The 21,143-nt window shown below is 45.6% G+C and overlaps 1 protein-coding gene across 5 annotated transcripts in view; it reads left to right on the plus strand.

The window, feature by feature from the left end:
- Positions 1-20,519, plus strand: part of LOC106564086 (A-kinase anchor protein 8-like) — a 43,166-nt gene extending 22,647 nt beyond the window's left edge. For all 5 annotated transcript variants that reach the window (XM_082958589.1, XM_082958587.1, XM_045690712.2 and 2 more), the window contains exons 12-13: positions 19,248-19,343; positions 19,456-20,519. In XM_082958589.1, the coding sequence (XP_082814715.1) occupies positions 19,248-19,343; positions 19,456-19,974 (615 nt within the window). In that variant the 3' untranslated portion in view covers positions 19,975-20,519. The remainder of the gene's footprint in view (positions 1-19,247; positions 19,344-19,455) is intronic.
- The last annotated feature ends 624 nt before the right edge of the window (positions 20,520-21,143 follow it).

Below are 21,143 nucleotides of genomic sequence, written 5' to 3' on the forward strand. Positions count from 1 at the left end.
CTGGATGATACCAGGTCACTACACAGCTCAGTTTATATTGACTGTAGGGCTGGATGATACCAGGTCAGTACACTACACAGCTCAGTTTATATTGACTGTAGGGCTGGATGATACCAGGTCAGTACACTACACAGCTCAGTTTATATTGACTGTAGGGCTGGATGATACCAGGTCACTACACAGCTCAGTTTATATTGACTGTAGGGCTGGATGATACCAGGTCACTACACAGCTCAGTTTATATTGACTGTAGGGCTGGATGATACCAGGTCACTACACAGCTCAGTTTATATTGACTGTAGGGCTGGATGATACCAGGTCACTACACAGCTCAGTTTATATTGACTGTAGGGCTGGATGATACCAGGTCAGCTACACAGCTCAGTTTATATTGACTGTAGGGCTGGATGATACCAGGTCACTACACAGCTCAGTTTATATTGACTGTAGGGCTGGATGATACCAGGTCACTACACAGCTCAGTTTATATTGACTGTAGGGCTGGATGATACCAGGTCACTACACAGCTCAGTTTATATTGACTGTAGGGCTGGATGATACCAGGTCACTACACAGCTCAGTTTATATTGACTGTAGGGCTGGATGATACCAGGTCACTACACAGCTCAGTTTATATTGACTGTAGGGCTGGATGATACCAGGTCACTACACAGCTCAGTTTATATTGACTGTAGGGCTGGATGATACCAGGTCACTACACAGCTCAGTTTATATTGACTGTAGGGCTGGATGATACCAGGTCACTACACAGCTCAGTTTATATTGACTGTAGGGCTGGATGATACCAGGTCACTACACAGCTCAGTTTATATTGACTGTAGGGCTGGATGATACCAGGTCACTACACAGCTCAGTTTATATTGACTGTAGGGCTGGATGATACCAGGTCACTACACAGCTCAGTTTATATTGACTGTAGGGCTGGATGATACCAGGTCACTACACAGCTCAGTTTATATTGACTGTAGGGCTGGATGATACCAGGTCACTACACAGCTCAGTTTATATTGACTGTAGGGCTGGATGATACCAGGTCACTACACAGCTCAGTTTATATTGACTGTAGGGCTGGATGATACCAGGTCACTACACAGCTCAGTTTATATTGACTGTAGGGCTGGATGATACCAGGTCACTACACAGCTCAGTTTATATTGACTGTAGGGCTGGATGATACCAGGTCACTACACAGCTCAGTTTATATTGACTGTAGGGCTGGATGATACCAGGTCACTACACAGCTCAGTTTATATTGACTGTAGGGCTGGATGATACCAGGTCACTACACAGCTCAGTTTATATTGACTGTAGGGCTGGATGATACCAGGTCACTACACAGCTCAGTTTATATTGACTGTAGGGCTGGATGATACCAGGTCAGTACACAGCTCAGTTTATATTGACTGTAGGGCTGGATGATACCAGGTCAGTACACTACACAGCTCAGTTTATATTGACTGTAGGGCTGGATGATACCAGGTCAGTACACTACACAGCTCAGTTTATATTGACTGTAGGGCTGGATGATACCAGGTCAGTACACTACACAGCTCAGTTTATATTGACTGTAGGGCTGGATGATACCAGGTCACTACACAGCTCAGTTTATATTGACTGTAGGGCTGGATGATACCAGGTCACTACACAGCTCAGTTTATATTGACTGTAGGGCTGGATGATACCAGGTCACTACACAGCTCAGTTTATATTGACTGTAGGGCTGGATGATACCAGGTCACTACACAGCTCAGTTTATATTGACTGTAGGGGCTGGATGATACCAGGTCACTACACAGCTCAGTTTATATTGACTGTAGGGCTGGATGATACCAGGTCACTACACAGCTCAGTTTATATGCTGAGGGCGGGTCCGGCTAACAGCTCGGTTTATATTGACTGTAGGGCTGGATGATACCAGGTCACTACACAGCTCGGTTTATATTGACTGTAGGGCTGGATGATACCAGGTCACTACACAGCTCAGTTTATATTGACTGTAGGGGCTGGATGATACCAGGTCAGTACACAGCTCAGTTTATATTGACTGTAGGGCTGGATGATACCAGGTCACTACACAGCTCAGTTTATATTGACTGTAGGGCTGGATGATACCAGGTCAGTACACTACACAGCTCAGTTTATATTGACTGTAGGGCTGGATGATACCAGGTCAGTACACTACACAGCTCAGTTTATATTGACTGTAGGGCTGGATGATACCAGGTCACTACACAGCTCAGTTTATATTGACTGTAGGGGCTGGATGATACCAGGTCACTACACAGCTCAGTTTATATTGACTGTAGGGCTGGATGATACCAGGTCACTACACAGCTCAGTTTATATTGACTGTAGGGGCTGGATGATACCAGGTCACTACACAGCTCGGTTTATATTGACTGTAGGGCTGGATGATACCAGGTCACTACACAGCTCGGTTTATATTGACTGTAGGGCTGGATGATACCAGGTCACTACACAGCTCGGTTTATATTGACTGTAGGGCTGGATGATACCAGGTCACTACACAGCTCAGTTTATATTGACTGTAGGGCTGGATGATACCAGGTCACTACACAGCTCAGTTTATATTGACTGTAGGGCTGGATGATACCAGGTCACTACACAGCTCAGTTTATATTGACTGTAGGGCTGGATGATACCAGGTCAGTACACAGCTCAGTTTATATTGACTGTAGGGCTGGATGATACCAGGTCAGTACACTACACAGCTCAGTTTATATTGACTGTAGGGCTGGATGATACCAGGTCAGTACTACACAGCTCAGTTTATATTGACTGTAGGGGCTGGATGATACCAGGTCAGTACACTACACAGCTCAGTTTATATTGACTGTAGGGCTGGATGATACCAGGTCACTACACAGCTCGGTTTATATTGACTGTAGGGCTGGATGATACCAGGTCACTACACAGCTCGAGTTTATATTGACTGTAGGGCTGGATGATACCAGGTCACTACACAGCTCGGTTTATATTGACTGTAGGGCTGGATGATACCAGGTCACTACACAGCTCAGTTTATATTGACTGTAGGGGCTGGATGATACCAGGTCAGTACACAGCTCAGTTTATATTGACTGTAGGGCTGGATGATACCAGGTCACTACACAGCTCAGTTTATATTGACTGTAGGGGCTGGATGATACCAGGTCAGTACACTACACAGCTCAGTTTATATTGACTGTAGGGCTGGATGATACCAGGTCACTACACAGCTCGGTTTATATTGACTGTAGGGGCTGGATGATACCAGGTCACTACACAGCTCAGTTTATATTGACTGTAGGGCTGGATGATACCAGGTCACTACACAGCTCAGTTTATATTGACTGTAGGGCTGGATGATACCAGGTCACTACACAGCTCAGTTTATATTGACTGTAGGGCTGGATGATACCAGGTCAGTACACAGCTCGGTTTATATTGACTGTAGGACTGGATGATACCAGGTCACTACACAGCTCAGTTTATATTGACTGTAGGGCTGGATGATACCAGGTCAGTACACTACACAGCTCAGTTTATATTGACTGTAGGGCTGGATGATACCAGGTCAGTACACTACACAGCTCAGTTTATATTGACTGTAGGGCTGGATGATACCAGGTCAGTACACTACACAGCTCAGTTTATATTGACTGTAGGGCTGGATGATACCAGGTCACTACACAGCTCAGTTTATATTGACTGTAGGGCTGGATGATACCAGGTCAGTACACTACACAGCTCAGTTTATATTGACTGTAGGGGCTGGATGATACCAGGTCAGCCTACACAGCTCAGTTTATATTGACTGTAGGGCTGGATGATACCAGGTCAGTACACTACACAGCTCAGTTTATATTGACTGTAGGGCTGGATGATACCAGGTCACTACACAGCTCGGTTTATATTGACTGTAGGGCTGGATGATACCAGGTCACTACACAGCTCGGTTTATATTGACTGTAGGGCTGGATGATACCAGGTCACTACACAGCTCGGTTTATATTGACTGTAGGGCTGGATGATACCAGGTCACTACACAGCTCAGTTTATATTGACTGTAGGGGCTGGATGATACCAGGTCAGTACACAGCTCAGTTTATATTGACTGTAGGGCTGGATGATACCAGGTCACTACACAGCTCAGTTTATATTGACTGTAGGGCTGGATGATACCAGGTCAGTACACTACACAGCTCAGTTTATATTGACTGTAGGGCTGGATGATACCAGGTCAGTACACAGCTCAGTTTATATTGACTGTAGGGCTGGATGATACCAGGTCACTACACAGCTCAGTTTATATTGACTGTATGGCTGGATGATACCAGGTCACTACACAGCTCAGTTTATATTGACTGTAGGGCTGGATGATACCAGGTCAGTACACTACACAGCTCAGTTTATATTGACTGTAGGGCTGGATGATACCAGGTCAGTACACAGCTCAGTTTATATTGACTGTAGGGCTGGATGATACCAGGTCAGTACACAGCTCAGTTTATATTGACTGTAGGGCTGGATGATACCAGGTCAGTACACTACACAGCTCAGTTTATATTGACTGTAGGGCTGGATGATACCAGGTCACTACACAGCTCAGTTTATATTGACTGTAGGGCTGGATGATACCAGGTCACTACACAGCTCGGTTTATATTGACTGTAGGGCTGGATGATACCAGGTCACTACACAGCTCGGTTTATATTGACTGTAGGGCTGGATGATACCAGGTCACTACACAGCTCAGTTTATATTGACTGTAGGGGCTGGATGATACCAGGTCACTACACAGCTCAGTTTATATTGACTGTAGGGCTGGATGATACCAGGTCACTACACAGCTCGGTTTATATTGACTGTAGGGGCTGGATGATACCAGGTCACTACACAGCTCAGTTTATATTGACTGTAGGGCTGGATGATACCAGGTCAGCTACACAGCTCAGTTTATATTGACTGTAGGGCTGGATGCATACCAGGTCACTATGATACCAGGTCACTACACAGCTCAGTTTATATTGACTGTAGGGCTGGATGATACCAGGTCACTACACAGCTCGGTTTATATTGACTGTAGGGCTGGATGATACCAGGTCACTACACAGCTCAGTTTATATTGACTGTAGGGCTGGATGATACCAGGTCACTACACAGCTCAGTTTATATTGACTGTAGGGCTGGATGATACCAGGTCAGTACACAGCTCAGTTTATATTGACTGTAGGGCTGGATGATACCAGGTCACTACACAGCTCAGTTTATATTGACTGTAGGGCTGGATGATACCAGGTCAGTACACTACACAGCTCAGTTTATATTGACTGTAGGGCTGGATGATACCAGGTCAGTACACTACACAGCTCAGTTTATATTGACTGTAGGGCTGGATGATACCAGGTCACTACACAGCTCGGTTTATATTGACTGTAGGGCTGGATGCATACCAGGTCAGTACACTACACAGCTCAGTTTATATTGACTGTAGGGCTGGATGATACCAGGTCACTACACAGCTCAGTTTATATTGACTGTAGGGCTGGATGATACCAGGTCACTACACAGCTCAGTTTATATTGACTGTAGGGCTGGATGATACCAGGTCACTACACAGCTCAGTTTATATTGACTGTAGGGCTGGATGATACCAGGTCACTACACAGCTCAGTTTATATTGACTGTAGGGCTGGATGATACCAGGTCACTACACAGCTCAGTTTATATTGACTGTAGGGCTGGATGATACCAGGTCAGTACACAGCTCAGTTTATATTGACTGTAGGGCTGGATGATACCAGGTCACTACACAGCTCAGTTTATATTGACTGTAGGGCTGGATGATACCAGGTCAGTACACTACACAGCTCAGTTTATATTGACTGTAGGGCTGGATGATACCAGGTCAGTACACTACACAGCTCAGTTTATATTGACTGTAGGGCTGGATGATACCAGGTCACTACACAGCTCAGTTTATATTGACTGTAGGGCTGGATGATACCAGGTCACTACACAGCTCAGTTTATATTGACTGTAGGGGCTGGATGATACCAGGTCAGTACACTACACAGCTCAGTTTATATTGACTGTAGGGCTGGATGATACCAGGTCACTACACAGCTCGGTTTATATTGACTGTAGGGCTGGATGATACCAGGTCACTACACAGCTCGGTTTATATTGACTGTAGGGCTGGATGATACCAGGTCACTACACAGCTCATGGATGATACCAGGTCACTACACAGCTCGGTTTATATTGACTGTAGGGCTGGATGATACCAGGTCACTACACAGCTCAGTTTATATTGACTGTAGGGGCTGGATGATACCAGGTCAGTACACAGCTCAGTTTATATTGACTGTAGGGCTGGATGATACCAGGTCACTACACAGCTCAGTTTATATTGACTGTAGGGGCTGGATGATACCAGGTCAGTACACTACACAGCTCAGTTTATATTGACTGTAGGGCTGGATGATACCAGGTCACTACACAGCTCAGTTTATATTGACTGTAGGGCTGGATGATACCAGGTCACTACACTACACAGCTCAGTTTATATTGACTGTAGGGCTGGATGATACCAGGTCACTACACAGCTCAGTTTATATTGACTGTAGGGCTGGATGATACCAGGTCAGTACACAGCTCGGTTTATATTGACTGTAGGACTGGATGATACCAGGTCACTACACAGCTCAGTTTATATTGACTGTAGGGCTGGATGATACCAGGTCAGTACACTACACAGCTCAGTTTATATTGACTGTAGGGCTGGATGATACCAGGTCAGTACACTACACAGCTCAGTTTATATTGACTGTAGGGCTGGATGATACCAGGTCACTACACAGCTCAGTTTATATTGACTGTAGGGCTGGATGATACCAGGTCACTACACAGCTCAGTTTATATTGACTGTAGGGCTGGATGATACCAGGTCAGTACACTACACAGCTCAGTTTATATTGACTGTAGGGCTGGATGATACCAGGTCAGTACACTACACAGCTCAGTTTATATTGACTGTAGGGCTGGATGATACCAGGTCAGTACACTACACAGCTCAGTTTATATTGACTGTAGGGCTGGATGATACCAGGTCACTACACAGCTCGGTTTATATTGACTGTAGGGCTGGATGATACCAGGTCACTACACAGCTCAGTTTATATTGACTGTAGGGCTGGATGATACCAGGTCACTACACAGCTCAGTTTATATTGACTGTAGGGCTGGATGATACCAGGTCACTACACAGCTCAGTTTATATTGACTGTAGGGCTGGATGATACCAGGTCAGTACACTACACAGCTCAGTTTATATTGACTGTAGGGCTGGATGATACCAGGTCAGCTACACAGCTCAGTTTATATTGACTGTAGGGCTGGATGATACCAGGTCACTACACAGCTCAGTTTATATTGACTGTAGGGCTGGATGATACCAGGTCACTACACAGCTCAGTTTATATTGACTGTAGGGCTGGATGATACCAGGTCAGTACACTACACAGCTCAGTTTATATTGACTGTAGGGGCTGGATGATACCAGGTCAGTACACTACACAGCTCAGTTTATATTGACTGTAGGGCTGGATGATACCAGGTCACTACACAGCTCAGTTTATATTGACTGTAGGGCTGGATGATACCAGGTCACTACACAGCTCAGTTTATATTGACTGTAGGGCTGGATGATACCAGGTCACTACACAGCTCAGTTTATATTGACTGTAGGGCTGGATGATACCAGGTCACTACACAGCTCAGTTTATATTGACTGTAGGGCTGGATGATACCAGGTCACTACACAGCTCAGTTTATATTGACTGTAGGGCTGGATGATACCAGGTCACTACACAGCTCAGTTTATATTGACTGTAGGGCTGGATGATACCAGGTCAGTACACAGCTCAGTTTATATTGACTGTAGGGCTGGATGATACCAGGTCACTACACAGCTCAGTTTATATTGACTGTAGGGCTGGATGATACCAGGTCAGTACACTACACAGCTCAGTTTATATTGACTGTAGGGCTGGATGATACCAGGTCAGTACACTACACAGCTCAGTTTATATTGACTGTAGGGCTGGATGATACCAGGTCACTACACAGCTCAGTTTATATTGACTGTAGGGCTGGATGATACCAGGTCACTACACAGCTCAGTTTATATTGACTGTAGGGCTGGATGATACCAGGTCACTACACAGCTCAGTTTATATTGACTGTAGGGCTGGATGATACCAGGTCACTACACAGCTCAGTTTATATTGACTGTAGGGCTGGATGATACCAGGTCACTACACAGCTCAGTTTATATTGACTGTAGGGCTGGATGATACCAGGTCACTACACAGCTCAGTTTATATTGACTGTAGGGCTGGATGATACCAGGTCACTACACAGCTCAGTTTATATTGACTGTAGGGCTGGATGATACCAGGTCACTACACAGCTCAGTTTATATTGACTGTAGGGCTGGATGATACCAGGTCACTACACAGCTCAGTTTATATTGACTGTAGGGCTGGATGATACCAGGTCACTACACAGCTCAGTTTATATTGACTGTAGGGCTGGATGATACCAGGTCACTACACAGCTCAGTTTATATTGACTGTAGGGCTGGATGATACCAGGTCACTACACAGCTCAGTTTATATTGACTGTAGGGCTGGATGATACCAGGTCACTACACAGCTCAGTTTATATTGACTGTAGGGCTGGATGATACCAGGTCACTACACAGCTCAGTTTATATTGACTGTAGGGCTGGATGATACCAGGTCACTACACAGCTCAGTTTATATTGACTGTAGGGCTGGATGATACCAGGTCACTACACAGCTCAGTTTATATTGACTGTAGGGCTGGATGATACCAGGTCACTACACAGCTCAGTTTATATTGACTGTAGGGCTGGATGATACCAGGTCACTACACAGCTCAGTTTATATTGACTGTAGGGCTGGATGATACCAGGTCACTACACAGCTCAGTTTATATTGACTGTAGGGCTGGATGATACCAGGTCACTACACAGCTCAGTTTATATTGACTGTAGGGCTGGATGATACCAGGTCACTACACAGCTCAGTTTATATTGACTGTAGGGCTGGATGATACCAGGTCACTACACAGCTCAGTTTATATTGACTGTAGGGCTGGATGATACCAGGTCACTACACAGCTCAGTTTATATTGACTGTAGGGCTGGATGATACCAGGTCAGTACACAGCTCAGTTTATATTGACTGTAGGGCTGGATGATACCAGGTCAGTACACAGCTCAGTTTATATTGACTGTAGGGCTGGATGATACCAGGTCAGTACACAGCTCAGTTTATATTGACTGTAGGGCTGGATGATACCAGGTCAGTACACAGCTCAGTTTATATTGACTGTAGGGCTGGATGATACCAGGTCAGTACACAGCTCAGTTTATATTGACTGTAGGGCTGGATGATACCAGGTCAGCTACACAGCTCAGTTTATATTGACTGTAGGGCTGGATGATACCAGGTCAGTACACAGCTCAGTTTATATTGACTGTAGGGCTGGATGATACCAGGTCAGTACACTACACAGCTCAGTTTATATTGACTGTAGGGCTGGATGATACCAGGTCACTACACAGCTCAGTTTATATTGACTGTAGGGCTGGATGATACCAGGTCACTACACAGCTCGGTTTATATTGACTGTAGGGCTGGATGATACCAGGTCACTACACAGCTCGGTTTATATTGACTGTAGGGGCTGGATGATACCAGGTCACTACACAGCTCAGTTTATATTGACTGTAGGGCTGGATGATACCAGGTCACTACACAGCTCAGTTTATATTGACTGTAGGGCTGGATGATACCAGGTCACTACACAGCTCAGTTTATATTGACTGTAGGGCTGGATGATACCAGGTCACTACACAGCTCAGTTTATATTGACTGTAGGGGCTGGATGATACCAGGTCACTACACAGCTCAGTTTATATTGACTGTAGGGCTGGATGATACCAGGTCACTACACAGCTCGGTTTATATTGACTGTAGGGCTGGATGATACCAGGTCACTACACAGCTCAGTTTATATTGACTGTAGGGCTGGATGATACCAGGTCAGTACACTACACAGCTCAGTTTATATTGACTGTAGGGGCTGGATGATACCAGGTCAGTACACTACACAGCTCAGTTTATATTGACTGTAGGGCTGGATGATACCAGGTCACTACACAGCTCAGTTTATATTGACTGTAGGGCTGGATGATACCAGGTCACTACACAGCTCAGTTTATATTGACTGTAGGGCTGGATGATACCAGGTCACTACACAGCTCAGTTTATATTGACTGTAGGGCTGGATGATACCAGGTCACTACACAGCTCAGTTTATATTGACTGTAGGGCTGGATGATACCAGGTCACTACACAGCTCGGTTTATATTGACTGTAGGGCTGGATGATACCAGGTCACTACACAGCTCAGTTTATATTGACTGTAGGGGCTGGATGATACCAGGTCACTACACAGCTCAGTTTATATTGACTGTAGGGCTGGATGATACCAGGTCACTACACAGCTCGGTTTATATTGACTGTAGGGCTGGATGATACCAGGTCACTACACAGCTCGGTTTATATTGACTGTAGGGCTGGATGATACCAGGTCACTACACAGCTCGGTTTATATTGACTGTAGGGCTGGATGATACCAGGTCACTACACAGCTCAGTTTATATTGACTGTAGGGCTGGATGATACCAGGTCACTACACAGCTCAGTTTATATTGACTGTAGGGCTGGATGATACCAGGTCAGTACACAGCTCAGTTTATATTGACTGTAGGGCTGGATGATACCAGGTCACTACACAGCTCAGTTTATATTGACTGTAGGGCTGGATGATACCAGGTCAGTACACTACACAGCTCAGTTTATATTGACTGTAGGGCTGGATGATACCAGGTCAGTACACTACACAGCTCAGTTTATATTGACTGTAGGGCTGGATGATACCAGGTCAGTACACAGCTCAGTTTATATTGACTGTAGGGCTGGATGATACCAGGTCACTACACAGCTCAGTTTATATTGACTGTAGGGGCTGGATGATACCAGGTCAGTACACTACACAGCTCAGTTTATATTGACTGTAGGGCTGGATGATACCAGGTCACTACACAGCTCGGTTTATATTGACTGTAGGGCTGGATGATACCAGGTCACTACACAGCTCGGTTTATATTGACTGTAGGGCTGGATGATACCAGGTCACTACACAGCTCAGTTTATATTGACTGTAGGGCTGGATGATACCAGGTCACTACACAGCTCAGTTTATATTGACTGTAGGGCTGGATGATACCAGGTCAGTACACTACACAGCTCAGTTTATATTGGGGCTGGATGATACCAGGTCACTACACAGCTCGGTTTATATTGACTGTAGGGCTGGATGATACCAGGTCACTACACAGCTCGGTTTATATTGACTGTAGGGCTGGATGATACCAGGTCACTACACAGCTCAGTTTATATTGACTGTAGGGGCTGGATGATACCAGGTCAGTACACAGCTCAGTTTATATTGACTGTAGGGCTGGATGATACCAGGTCACTACACAGCTCGGTTTATATTGACTGTAGGGGCTGGATGATACCAGGTCACTACACAGCTCAGTTTATATTGACTGTAGGGCTGGATGATACCAGGTCACTACACAGCTCAGTTTATATTGACTGTAGGGCTGGATGATACCAGGTCACTACACTACACAGCTCAGTTTATATTGACTGTAGGGCTGGATGATACCAGGTCACTACACAGCTCAGTTTATATTGACTGTAGGGCTGGATGATACCAGGTCAGTACACAGCTCGGTTTATATTGACTGTAGGACTGGATGATACCAGGTCACTACACAGCTCAGTTTATATTGACTGTAGGGCTGGATGATACCAGGTCAGTACACTACACAGCTCAGTTTATATTGACTGTAGGGCTGGATGATACCAGGTCAGCTACACAGCTCAGTTTATATTGACTGTAGGGCTGGATGATACCAGGTCAGTACACAGCTCAGTTTATATTGACTGTAGGGCTGGATGATACCAGGTCACTACACAGCTCAGTTTATATTGACTGTAGGGCTGGATGATACCAGGTCAGTACACTACACAGCTCAGTTTATATTGACTGTAGGGGCTGGATGATACCAGGTTCACTACACAGCTCAGTTTATATTGACTGTAGGGCTGGATGATACCAGGTCAGTACACTACACAGCTCAGTTTATATTGACTGTAGGGCTGGATGATACCAGGTCACTACACAGCTCAGTTTATATTGACTGTAGGGCTGGATGATACCAGGTCACTACACAGCTCAGTTTATATTGACTGTAGGGCTGGATGATACCAGGTCACTACACAGCTCGGTTTATATTGACTGTAGGGCTGGATGATACCAGGTCACTACACAGCTCAGTTTATATTGACTGTAGGGGCTGGATGATACCAGGTCACTACACAGCTCAGTTTATATTGACTGTAGGGCTGGATGATACCAGGTCAGTACACTACACAGCTCAGTTTATATTGACTGTAGGGCTGGATGATACCAGGTCAGTACACAGCTCAGTTTATATTGACTGTAGGGCTGGATGATACCAGGTCACTACACAGCTCAGTTTATATTGACTGTATGGCTGGATGATACCAGGTCACTACACAGCTCAGTTTATATTGACTGTAGGGCTGGATGATACCAGGTCAGTACACTACACAGCTCAGTTTATATTGACTGTAGGGGCTGGATGATACCAGGTCAGTACACTACACAGCTCAGTTTATATTGACTGTAGGGCTGGATGATACCAGGTCACTACACAGCTCAGTTTATATTGACTGTAGGGCTGGATGATACCAGGTCACTACACAGCTCAGTTTATATTGACTGTAGGGCTGGATGATACCAGGTCAGTACACTACACAGCTCAGTTTATATTGACTGTAGGGCTGGATGATACCAGGTCACTACACAGCTCAGTTTATATTGACTGTAGGGCTGGATGATACCAGGTCACTACACAGCTCAGTTTATATTGACTGTAGGGCTGGATGATACCAGGTCACTACACAGCTCAGTTTATATTGACTGTAGGGCTGGATGATACCAGGTCACTACACAGCTCAGTTTATATTGACTGTAGGGCTGGATGATACCAGGTCACTACACAGCTCAGTTTATATTGACTGTAGGGCTGGATGATACCAGGTCACTACACAGCTCAGTTTATATTGACTGTAGGGCTGGATGATACCAGGTCACTACACAGCTCAGTTTATATTGACTGTAGGGCTGGATGATACCAGGTCACTACACTACACAGCTCAGTTTATATTGACTGTAGGGCTGGATGATACCAGGTCAGTACACAGCTCAGTTTATATTGACTGTAGGGCTGGATGATACCAGGTCAGTACACTACACAGCTCAGTTTATATTGACTGTAGGGGCTGGATGATACCAGTTCACTACACAGCTCAGTTTATATTGACTGTAGGGCTGGATGATACCAGGTCACTACACAGCTCAGTTTATATTGACTGTAGGGCTGGATGATACCAGGTCACTACACAGCTCAGTTTATATTGACTGTAGGGCTGGATGATACCAGGTCACTACACAGCTCAGTTTATATTGACTGTAGGGCTGGATGATACCAGGTCACTACACAGCTCAGTTTATATTGACTGTAGGGGCTGGATGATACCAGGTCACTACACAGCTCAGTTTATATTGACTGTAGGGCTGGATGATACCAGGTCAGTACACAGCTCAGTTTATATTGACTGTAGGGCTGGATGATACCAGGTCACTACACAGCTCAGTTTATATTGACTGTAGGGCTGGATGATACCAGGTCAGTACACTACACAGCTCAGTTTATATTGACTGTAGGGCTGGATGATACCAGGTCACTACACAGCTCAGTTTATATTGACTGTAGGGCTGGATGATACCAGGTCACTACACAGCTCAGTTTATATTGACTGTAGGGCTGGATGATACCAGGTCAGTACACTACACAGCTCAGTTTATATTGACTGTAGGGCTGGATGATACCAGGTCAGTACACTACACAGCTCAGTTTATATTGACTGTAGGGCTGGATGATACCAGGTCACTACACAGCTCAGTTTATATTGACTGTAGGGCTGGATGATACCAGGTCACTACACAGCTCAGTTTATATTGACTGCTAGCCGGCCCGCTCGGACTCGATACCAGGTCAGTACACTACACAGCTCAGTTTATATTGACTGTAGGGCTGGATGATACCAGGTCACTACACAGCTCAGTTTATATTGACTGTAGGGCTGGATGATACCAGGTCACTACACTACACAGCTCAGTTTATATTGACTGTAGGGCTGGATGATACCAGGTCAGTACACAGCTCAGTTTATATTGACTGTAGGGCTGGATGATACCAGGTCAGTACACAGCTCGGTTTATATTGACTGTAGGGCTGGATGATACCAGGTCACTACACAGCTCAGTTTATATTGACTGTAGGGCTGGATGATACCAGGTCAGTACACTACACAGCTCAGTTTATATTGACTGTAGGGCTGGATGATACCAGGTCAGCTACACAGCTCAGTTTATATTGACTGTAGGGCTGGATGATACCAGGTCACTACACAGCTCAGTTTATATTGACTGTAGGGCTGGATGATACCAGGTCAGTACACTACACAGCTCAGTTTATATTGACTGTAGGGCTGGATGATACCAGGTCAGTACACTACACAGCTCAGTTTATATTGACTGTAGGGCTGGATGATACCAGGTCAGTCACTACACAGCTCAGTTTATATTGACTGTAGGGCTGGATGATACCAGGTCACTACACAGCTCAGTTTATATTGACTGTAGGGCTGGATGATACCAGGTCACTACACAGCTCAGTTTATATTGACTGTAGGGCTGGATGATACCAGGTCACTACACAGCTCAGTTTATATTGACTGTAGGGCTGGATGATACCAGGTCACTACACAGCTCAGTTTATATTGACTGTAGGGCTGGATGATACCAGGTCACTACACAGCTCAGTTTATATTGACTGTAGGGCTGGATGATACCAGGTCAGTCACACACAGCTCAGTTTATATTGACTGTAGGGGCTGGATGATACCAGGTCAGTACACTACACAGCTCAGTTTATATTGACTGTAGGGCTGGATGATACCAGGTCAGTACACTACACAGCTCAGTTTATATTGACTGTAGGGCTGGATGATACCAGGTCAGTACACAGCTCAGTTTATATTGACTGTAGGGCTGGATGATACCAGGTCACTACACAGCTCAGTTTATATTGACTGTAGGGCTGGATGATACCAGGTCACTACACAGCTCAGTTTATATTGACTGTAGGGCTGGATGATACCAGGTCAGTACACTACACAGCTCAGTTTATATTGACTGTAGGGCTGGATGATACCAGGTCAGTACACTACACAGCTCAGTTTATATTGACTGTAGGGCTGGATGATACCAGGTCACTACACAGCTCAGTTTATATTGACTGTAGGGCTGGATGATACCAGGTCAGTACACTACACAGCTCAGTTTATATTGACTGTAGGGCTGGATGATACCAGGTCAGTACACTACACAGCTCGGTTTATATTGACTGTAGGGCTGGATGATACCAGGTCAGTACACAGCTCAGTTTATATTGACTGTAGGGCTGGATGATACCAGGTCACTACACAGCTCAGTTTATATTGACTGTAGGGCTGGATGATACCAGGTCACTACACAGCTCAGTTTATATTGACTGTAGGGCTGGATGATACCAGGTCAGTACACTACACAGCTCAGTTTATATTGACTGTAGGGCTGGATGATACCAGGTCAGTACACAGCTCAGTTTATATTGACTGTAGGGCTGGATGATACCAGGTCACTACACAGCTCAGTTTATATTGACTGTATGGCTGGATGATACCAGGTCAGCTACACAGCTCAGTTTATATTGACTGTAGGGCTGGATGATACCAGGTCAGTACACTACACAGCTCAGTTTATATTGACTGTAGGGCTGGATGATACCAGGTCAGTACACTACACAGCTCAGTTTATATTGACTGTAGGGCTGGATGATACCAGGTCACTACACAGCTCGGTTTATATTGACTGTAGGGCTGGATGATACCAGGTCACTACACAGCTCGGTTTATATTGACTGTAGGGCTGGATGATACCAGGTCACTACACAGCTCGGTTTATATTGACTGTAGGGCTGGATGATACCAGGTCACTACACAGCTCAGTTTATATTGACTGTAGGGCTGGATGATACCAGGTCACTACACAGCTCAGTTTATATTGACTGTAGGGCTGGATGATACCAGGTCACTACACAGCTCAGTTTATATTGACTGTAGGGCTGGATGATACCAGGTCAGTACACTACACAGCTCAGTTTATATTGACTGTAGGGCTGGATGATACCAGGTCACTACACTACACAGCTCAGTTTATATTGACTGTAGGGCTGGATGATACCAGGTCAGTACACTACACAGCTCAGTTTATATTGACTGTAGGGGCTGGATGATACCAGGTCACTACACAGCTCAGTTTATATTGACTGTAGGGCTGGATGATACCAGGTCACTACACAGCTCAGTTTATATTGACTGTAGGGCTGGATGATACCAGGTCACTACACAGCTCAGTTTATATTGACTGTAGGGCTGGATGATACCAGGTCACTACACAGCTCAGTTTATATTGACTGTAGGGCTGGATGATACCAGGTCACTACACAGCTCGGTTTATATTGACTGTAGGGCTGGATGATACCAGGTCACTACACAGCTCGGTTTATATTGACTGTAGGGCTGGATGATACCAGGTCAGTACACTACACAGCTCGGTTTATATTGACTGTAGGGCTGGATGATACCAGGTCAGTACACTACACAGCTCGGTTTATATTGACTGTAGGGCTGGATGATACCAGGTCACTACACAGCTCAGTTTATATTGACTGTAGGGCTGGATGATACCAGGTCACTACACAGCTCAGTTTATATTGACTGTAGGGCTGGATGATACCAGGTCACTACACAGCTCAGTTTATATTGACTGTAGGGCTGGATGATACCAGGTCACTACACAGCTCAGTTTATATTGACTGTAGGGCTGGATGATACCAGGTCACTACACAGCTCAGTTTATATTGACTGTAGGGCTGGATGATACCAGGTCAGTACACAGCTCAGTTTATATTGACTGTAGGGCTGGATGATACCAGGTCACTAAACTGCTCGGTTTATATTGACTGTAGGGCTGGATGATACCAGGTCAGTACACTACACAGCTCAGTTTATATTGACTGTAGGGGCTGGATGATACCAGGTCACTACACAGCTCAGTTTATATTGACTGTAGGGGCTGGATGATACCAGGTCAGTACACAGCTCAGTTTATATTGACTGTAGGGCTGGATGATACAAGGTCAGTACACTACACAGCTCAGTTTATATTGACTGTAGGGGCTGGATGATACCAGGTCACTACACAGCTCAGTTTAGATTGACTGTAGGGGCTGGATGATACCAGGTCACTACACAGCTCAGTTTAGATTGACTGTAGGGGCTGGATGATACCAGGTCACTACACAGCTCAGTTTATATTGACTGTAGGGGCTGGATGATACCAGGTCACTACACAGCTCAGTTTATATTGACTGTAGGGGCTGGATGATACCAGGTCACTACACAGCTCAGTTTATATTGACTGTAGGGGCTGGATGATACCAGGTCAGTACACTACACAGCTCAGTTTATATTGACTGTAGGGCTGGATGATACCAGGTCAGTACACTACACAGCTCAGTTTATATTGACTGTAGGGCTGGATGATACCAGGTCAGTACACTACACAGCTCAGTTTATATTGACTGTAGGGGCTGGATGATACCAGGTCAGTACACAGCTCAGTTTATATTGACTGTAGGGCTGGATGATACCAGGTCACTACACAGCTCGGTTTATATTGACTGTAGGGCTGGATGATACCAGGTCACTACACACCTCAGTTTATATTGACTGTAGGTGCTGGATGATACCAGGTCACTACACAGCTCGGTTTATATTGACTGTAGGGCTGGATGATACCAGGTCAGTACACTACACAGCTCAGTTTATATTGACTGTAGGGCTGAATGATACCAGGTCACTACACAGCTCAGTTTATATTGACTGTAGGGCTGGATGATACCAGGTCACTACACAGCTCAGTTTATATTGACTGTAGGGCTGGATGATACCAGGTCACTACACAGCTCAGTTTATATTGACTGTAGGGCTGGATGATACCAGGTCAGTACACTACACAGCTCAGTTTATATTGACTGTAGGGCTGGATGATACCAGGTCAGTACACTACACAGCTCAGTTTATATTGACTGTAGGGCTGGATGATACCAGGTCACTACACAGCTCAGTTTATATTGACTGTAGGGGCTGGATGATACCAGGTCACTACACAGCTCAGTTTATATTGACTGTAGGGCTGGATGATACCAGGTCACTACACAGCTCAGTTTATATTGACTGTAGGGGCTGGATGATACCAGCATCGCGATACTCGTTACTATCGTGGCAAAGAATGGAAAAAACACGATTTATAGTCTTCAGGAACTCAGCCCTAATGATGATAAACATTATGTTGTCATCCAGAGTCACATTTATCTTCATCTTCCAAGCTACTGCAGGTTTATCAAGGACCAAACAGTGATTGGTTAATCACCTAGTTGATCGGTCAACTGATTGGTTGATCATTAAAAGTAGAACGCTGCTCCAGCAGGTCATAATCGAGGATAAAACACCATTGTGGTCCTTTTTGGCAACTAGATGACAGGTGTTCTCCAGCTAACTAGACACCTCGGCTCATGTCTCAAAACGCATATGTCCATCCTCTCTGCAGTAGCATGCTCACAGTGGGTAATCAGGCCTACATAAACCCTGCTTGGTTGAGATTGGCAGGGAGCATGGATAGTTGGATACAGAAGATTTGGAGGAACAAGCACTTTTTTAATTTTATTTTTTGCCATACCCTCCCTGACTTTTTCCCTACTGACCCCTGTGTGACCTTTGCCTCCTGCGTGACCCCAGGGTATGATGGAGCAGTCTAAGAGGGCCAGTCTGTCAGTGGCTCGCAGCATCCTCAACCACAAAATCATCGGAAAGAAGCTGGAGAGTTACCTCAAGGTACACACACACACATGCCTATCTCTCACAGAACCCCCCCTAGAAACACTGACTCTCTGTGCCTCACGCACTCACTCTCTGACCCTGCCCTTCCCCTCTCTCCTCTCTGCAGGGTGAGAACCCCTTCCTCGGTAACCAGGATGACCAGGACCCAGAGGACTCAATGATTATGGAGGTGTCAGAGGCTGAGCTGACCAATGAGAGCCTGGCGGAGACCAAGGAAGAGGCGGGGCCAGAGACATCGCAGACGGCCACCGGGGCTGATGTGGTAGAGGAGGAGAAGATGGAGGAGGGAGGAGTGGCGGTAGCAGACGGAGGGGAGAAAGAGGTGCTAGCGGGAGGAGAGGGTGAGACGCAGGGTGAGGGGGAGACGCAGGGTGAGGGGGAGACGCAGGGTGAGGGGGAGACGCAGGGTGAGGGGGAGACGCAGGGTGAGGCTGAGGGAGAGCTGGAGCAGGGAGGAGAGGAAGAGGAGGAAGGGTTTGAAGTTGGAGATGAGTTTGGAGAGGAGGATGAGGGAGTGGAAGGAGAGCTGGGAGAGGAAGAAGAGGATGAAGGAGTGGGAGGAGAGGATGAGGGTGTGGTGGTAGAGAAGAAAGACGAGGACGCTGACGTGGTCGTCATAGAGTGACCTTTACCCTCAATGACCCTTTGACCTCCCTCTGGACCAATTAATACAGCCCTCTCTCCCCTGTCCAGCCAATCCCACTCTACCCCTCCCACAAACAGCCAATCAGATTCATTTATACTTACTGTACATCCCGCCCTCCTCCATTCAGAACCAAGACTCACTAATATACTTCTGATACGTCTGTTTTCCTATATACTTTCTCTTCTGTGTAAGTAGACTTTTTTTGTTGTGCCTTTGAATCTGTCGGGCTACGTTGGGATATTTTGACCATGTTTCAGTGGGTAGAGGACCGTGAACTTAGTGTTATTGATATGACACACCCCCTACCTGGTATTACTCCTGGACACTGTCATAGCTAGATTCCTAGGAAGTCCGAGCTGATTGGTTCGTCTCTTATCGACTCCTCCCAAACGTGCAAAACTTATTTGAAATGTATTTGTTGGTGTGTTTAGATTGAAAGACGGGGCAGGATTTAGTTTTACAGATGGTTGCTGTTGTCATCCATGTTCTTTTTTGGACAGATGAGAATAAATGTTTAAAATGTTTCTGTTGGTTTGGTATCTTTGTTGAGCTGATTTCTGCTAGCCTGGTCTCAGATCTTTGTGCTCTTGACAATTCCATTGCTGTTGTCAAGACACATGACAACGAATTAGAGTCAGCATGATCGCACAAACAGACTGGCTGATGACCTTATTCTAATCTAAACCCAGATCAAGGGTCAACTTCTTCATTTACACACATGGTTAAAAGGCTCAGGACAACCTTAACACTACACTGTAAATCCAATCATTCACATTGGGTGCGGCAGGATGGCTGCAGGCAGTGGTTAGAGCATTGGGCCAGTAACCCGGAAGGTTGCTGGATCGAATCCCCGAGCTGACAAGGTAAAAATCAGTCGTTCTGCCAGGCAGTTAACCCACTGTTCCCCGGGCGCCGACGACGTCGATTTAAGGAAGCCCCCCCACACCCCTCTGATTGATGGGTTGGGTTAAATGCGGAAGACATATTCCATTTGAATACGTTCAGTTGTATAACTGACTAGGTATCCCCCTTTCCCTGATCAAAGTAGTATGTTGTTTAAAAGGGCGTTCGGCAGTTACTACATAGATTTTTGGACTTCTAAATGAACCTGTACCCACTAATACATGAAGAACACAACTTCTAAATGA

This window comes from Salmo salar, chromosome 12 (genome assembly GCF_965601325.2).
Source record: "Salmo salar chromosome 12, fSalSal1, whole genome shotgun sequence".
NCBI classification, from domain to species: Eukaryota; Metazoa; Chordata; class Actinopteri; order Salmoniformes; family Salmonidae; genus Salmo; species Salmo salar.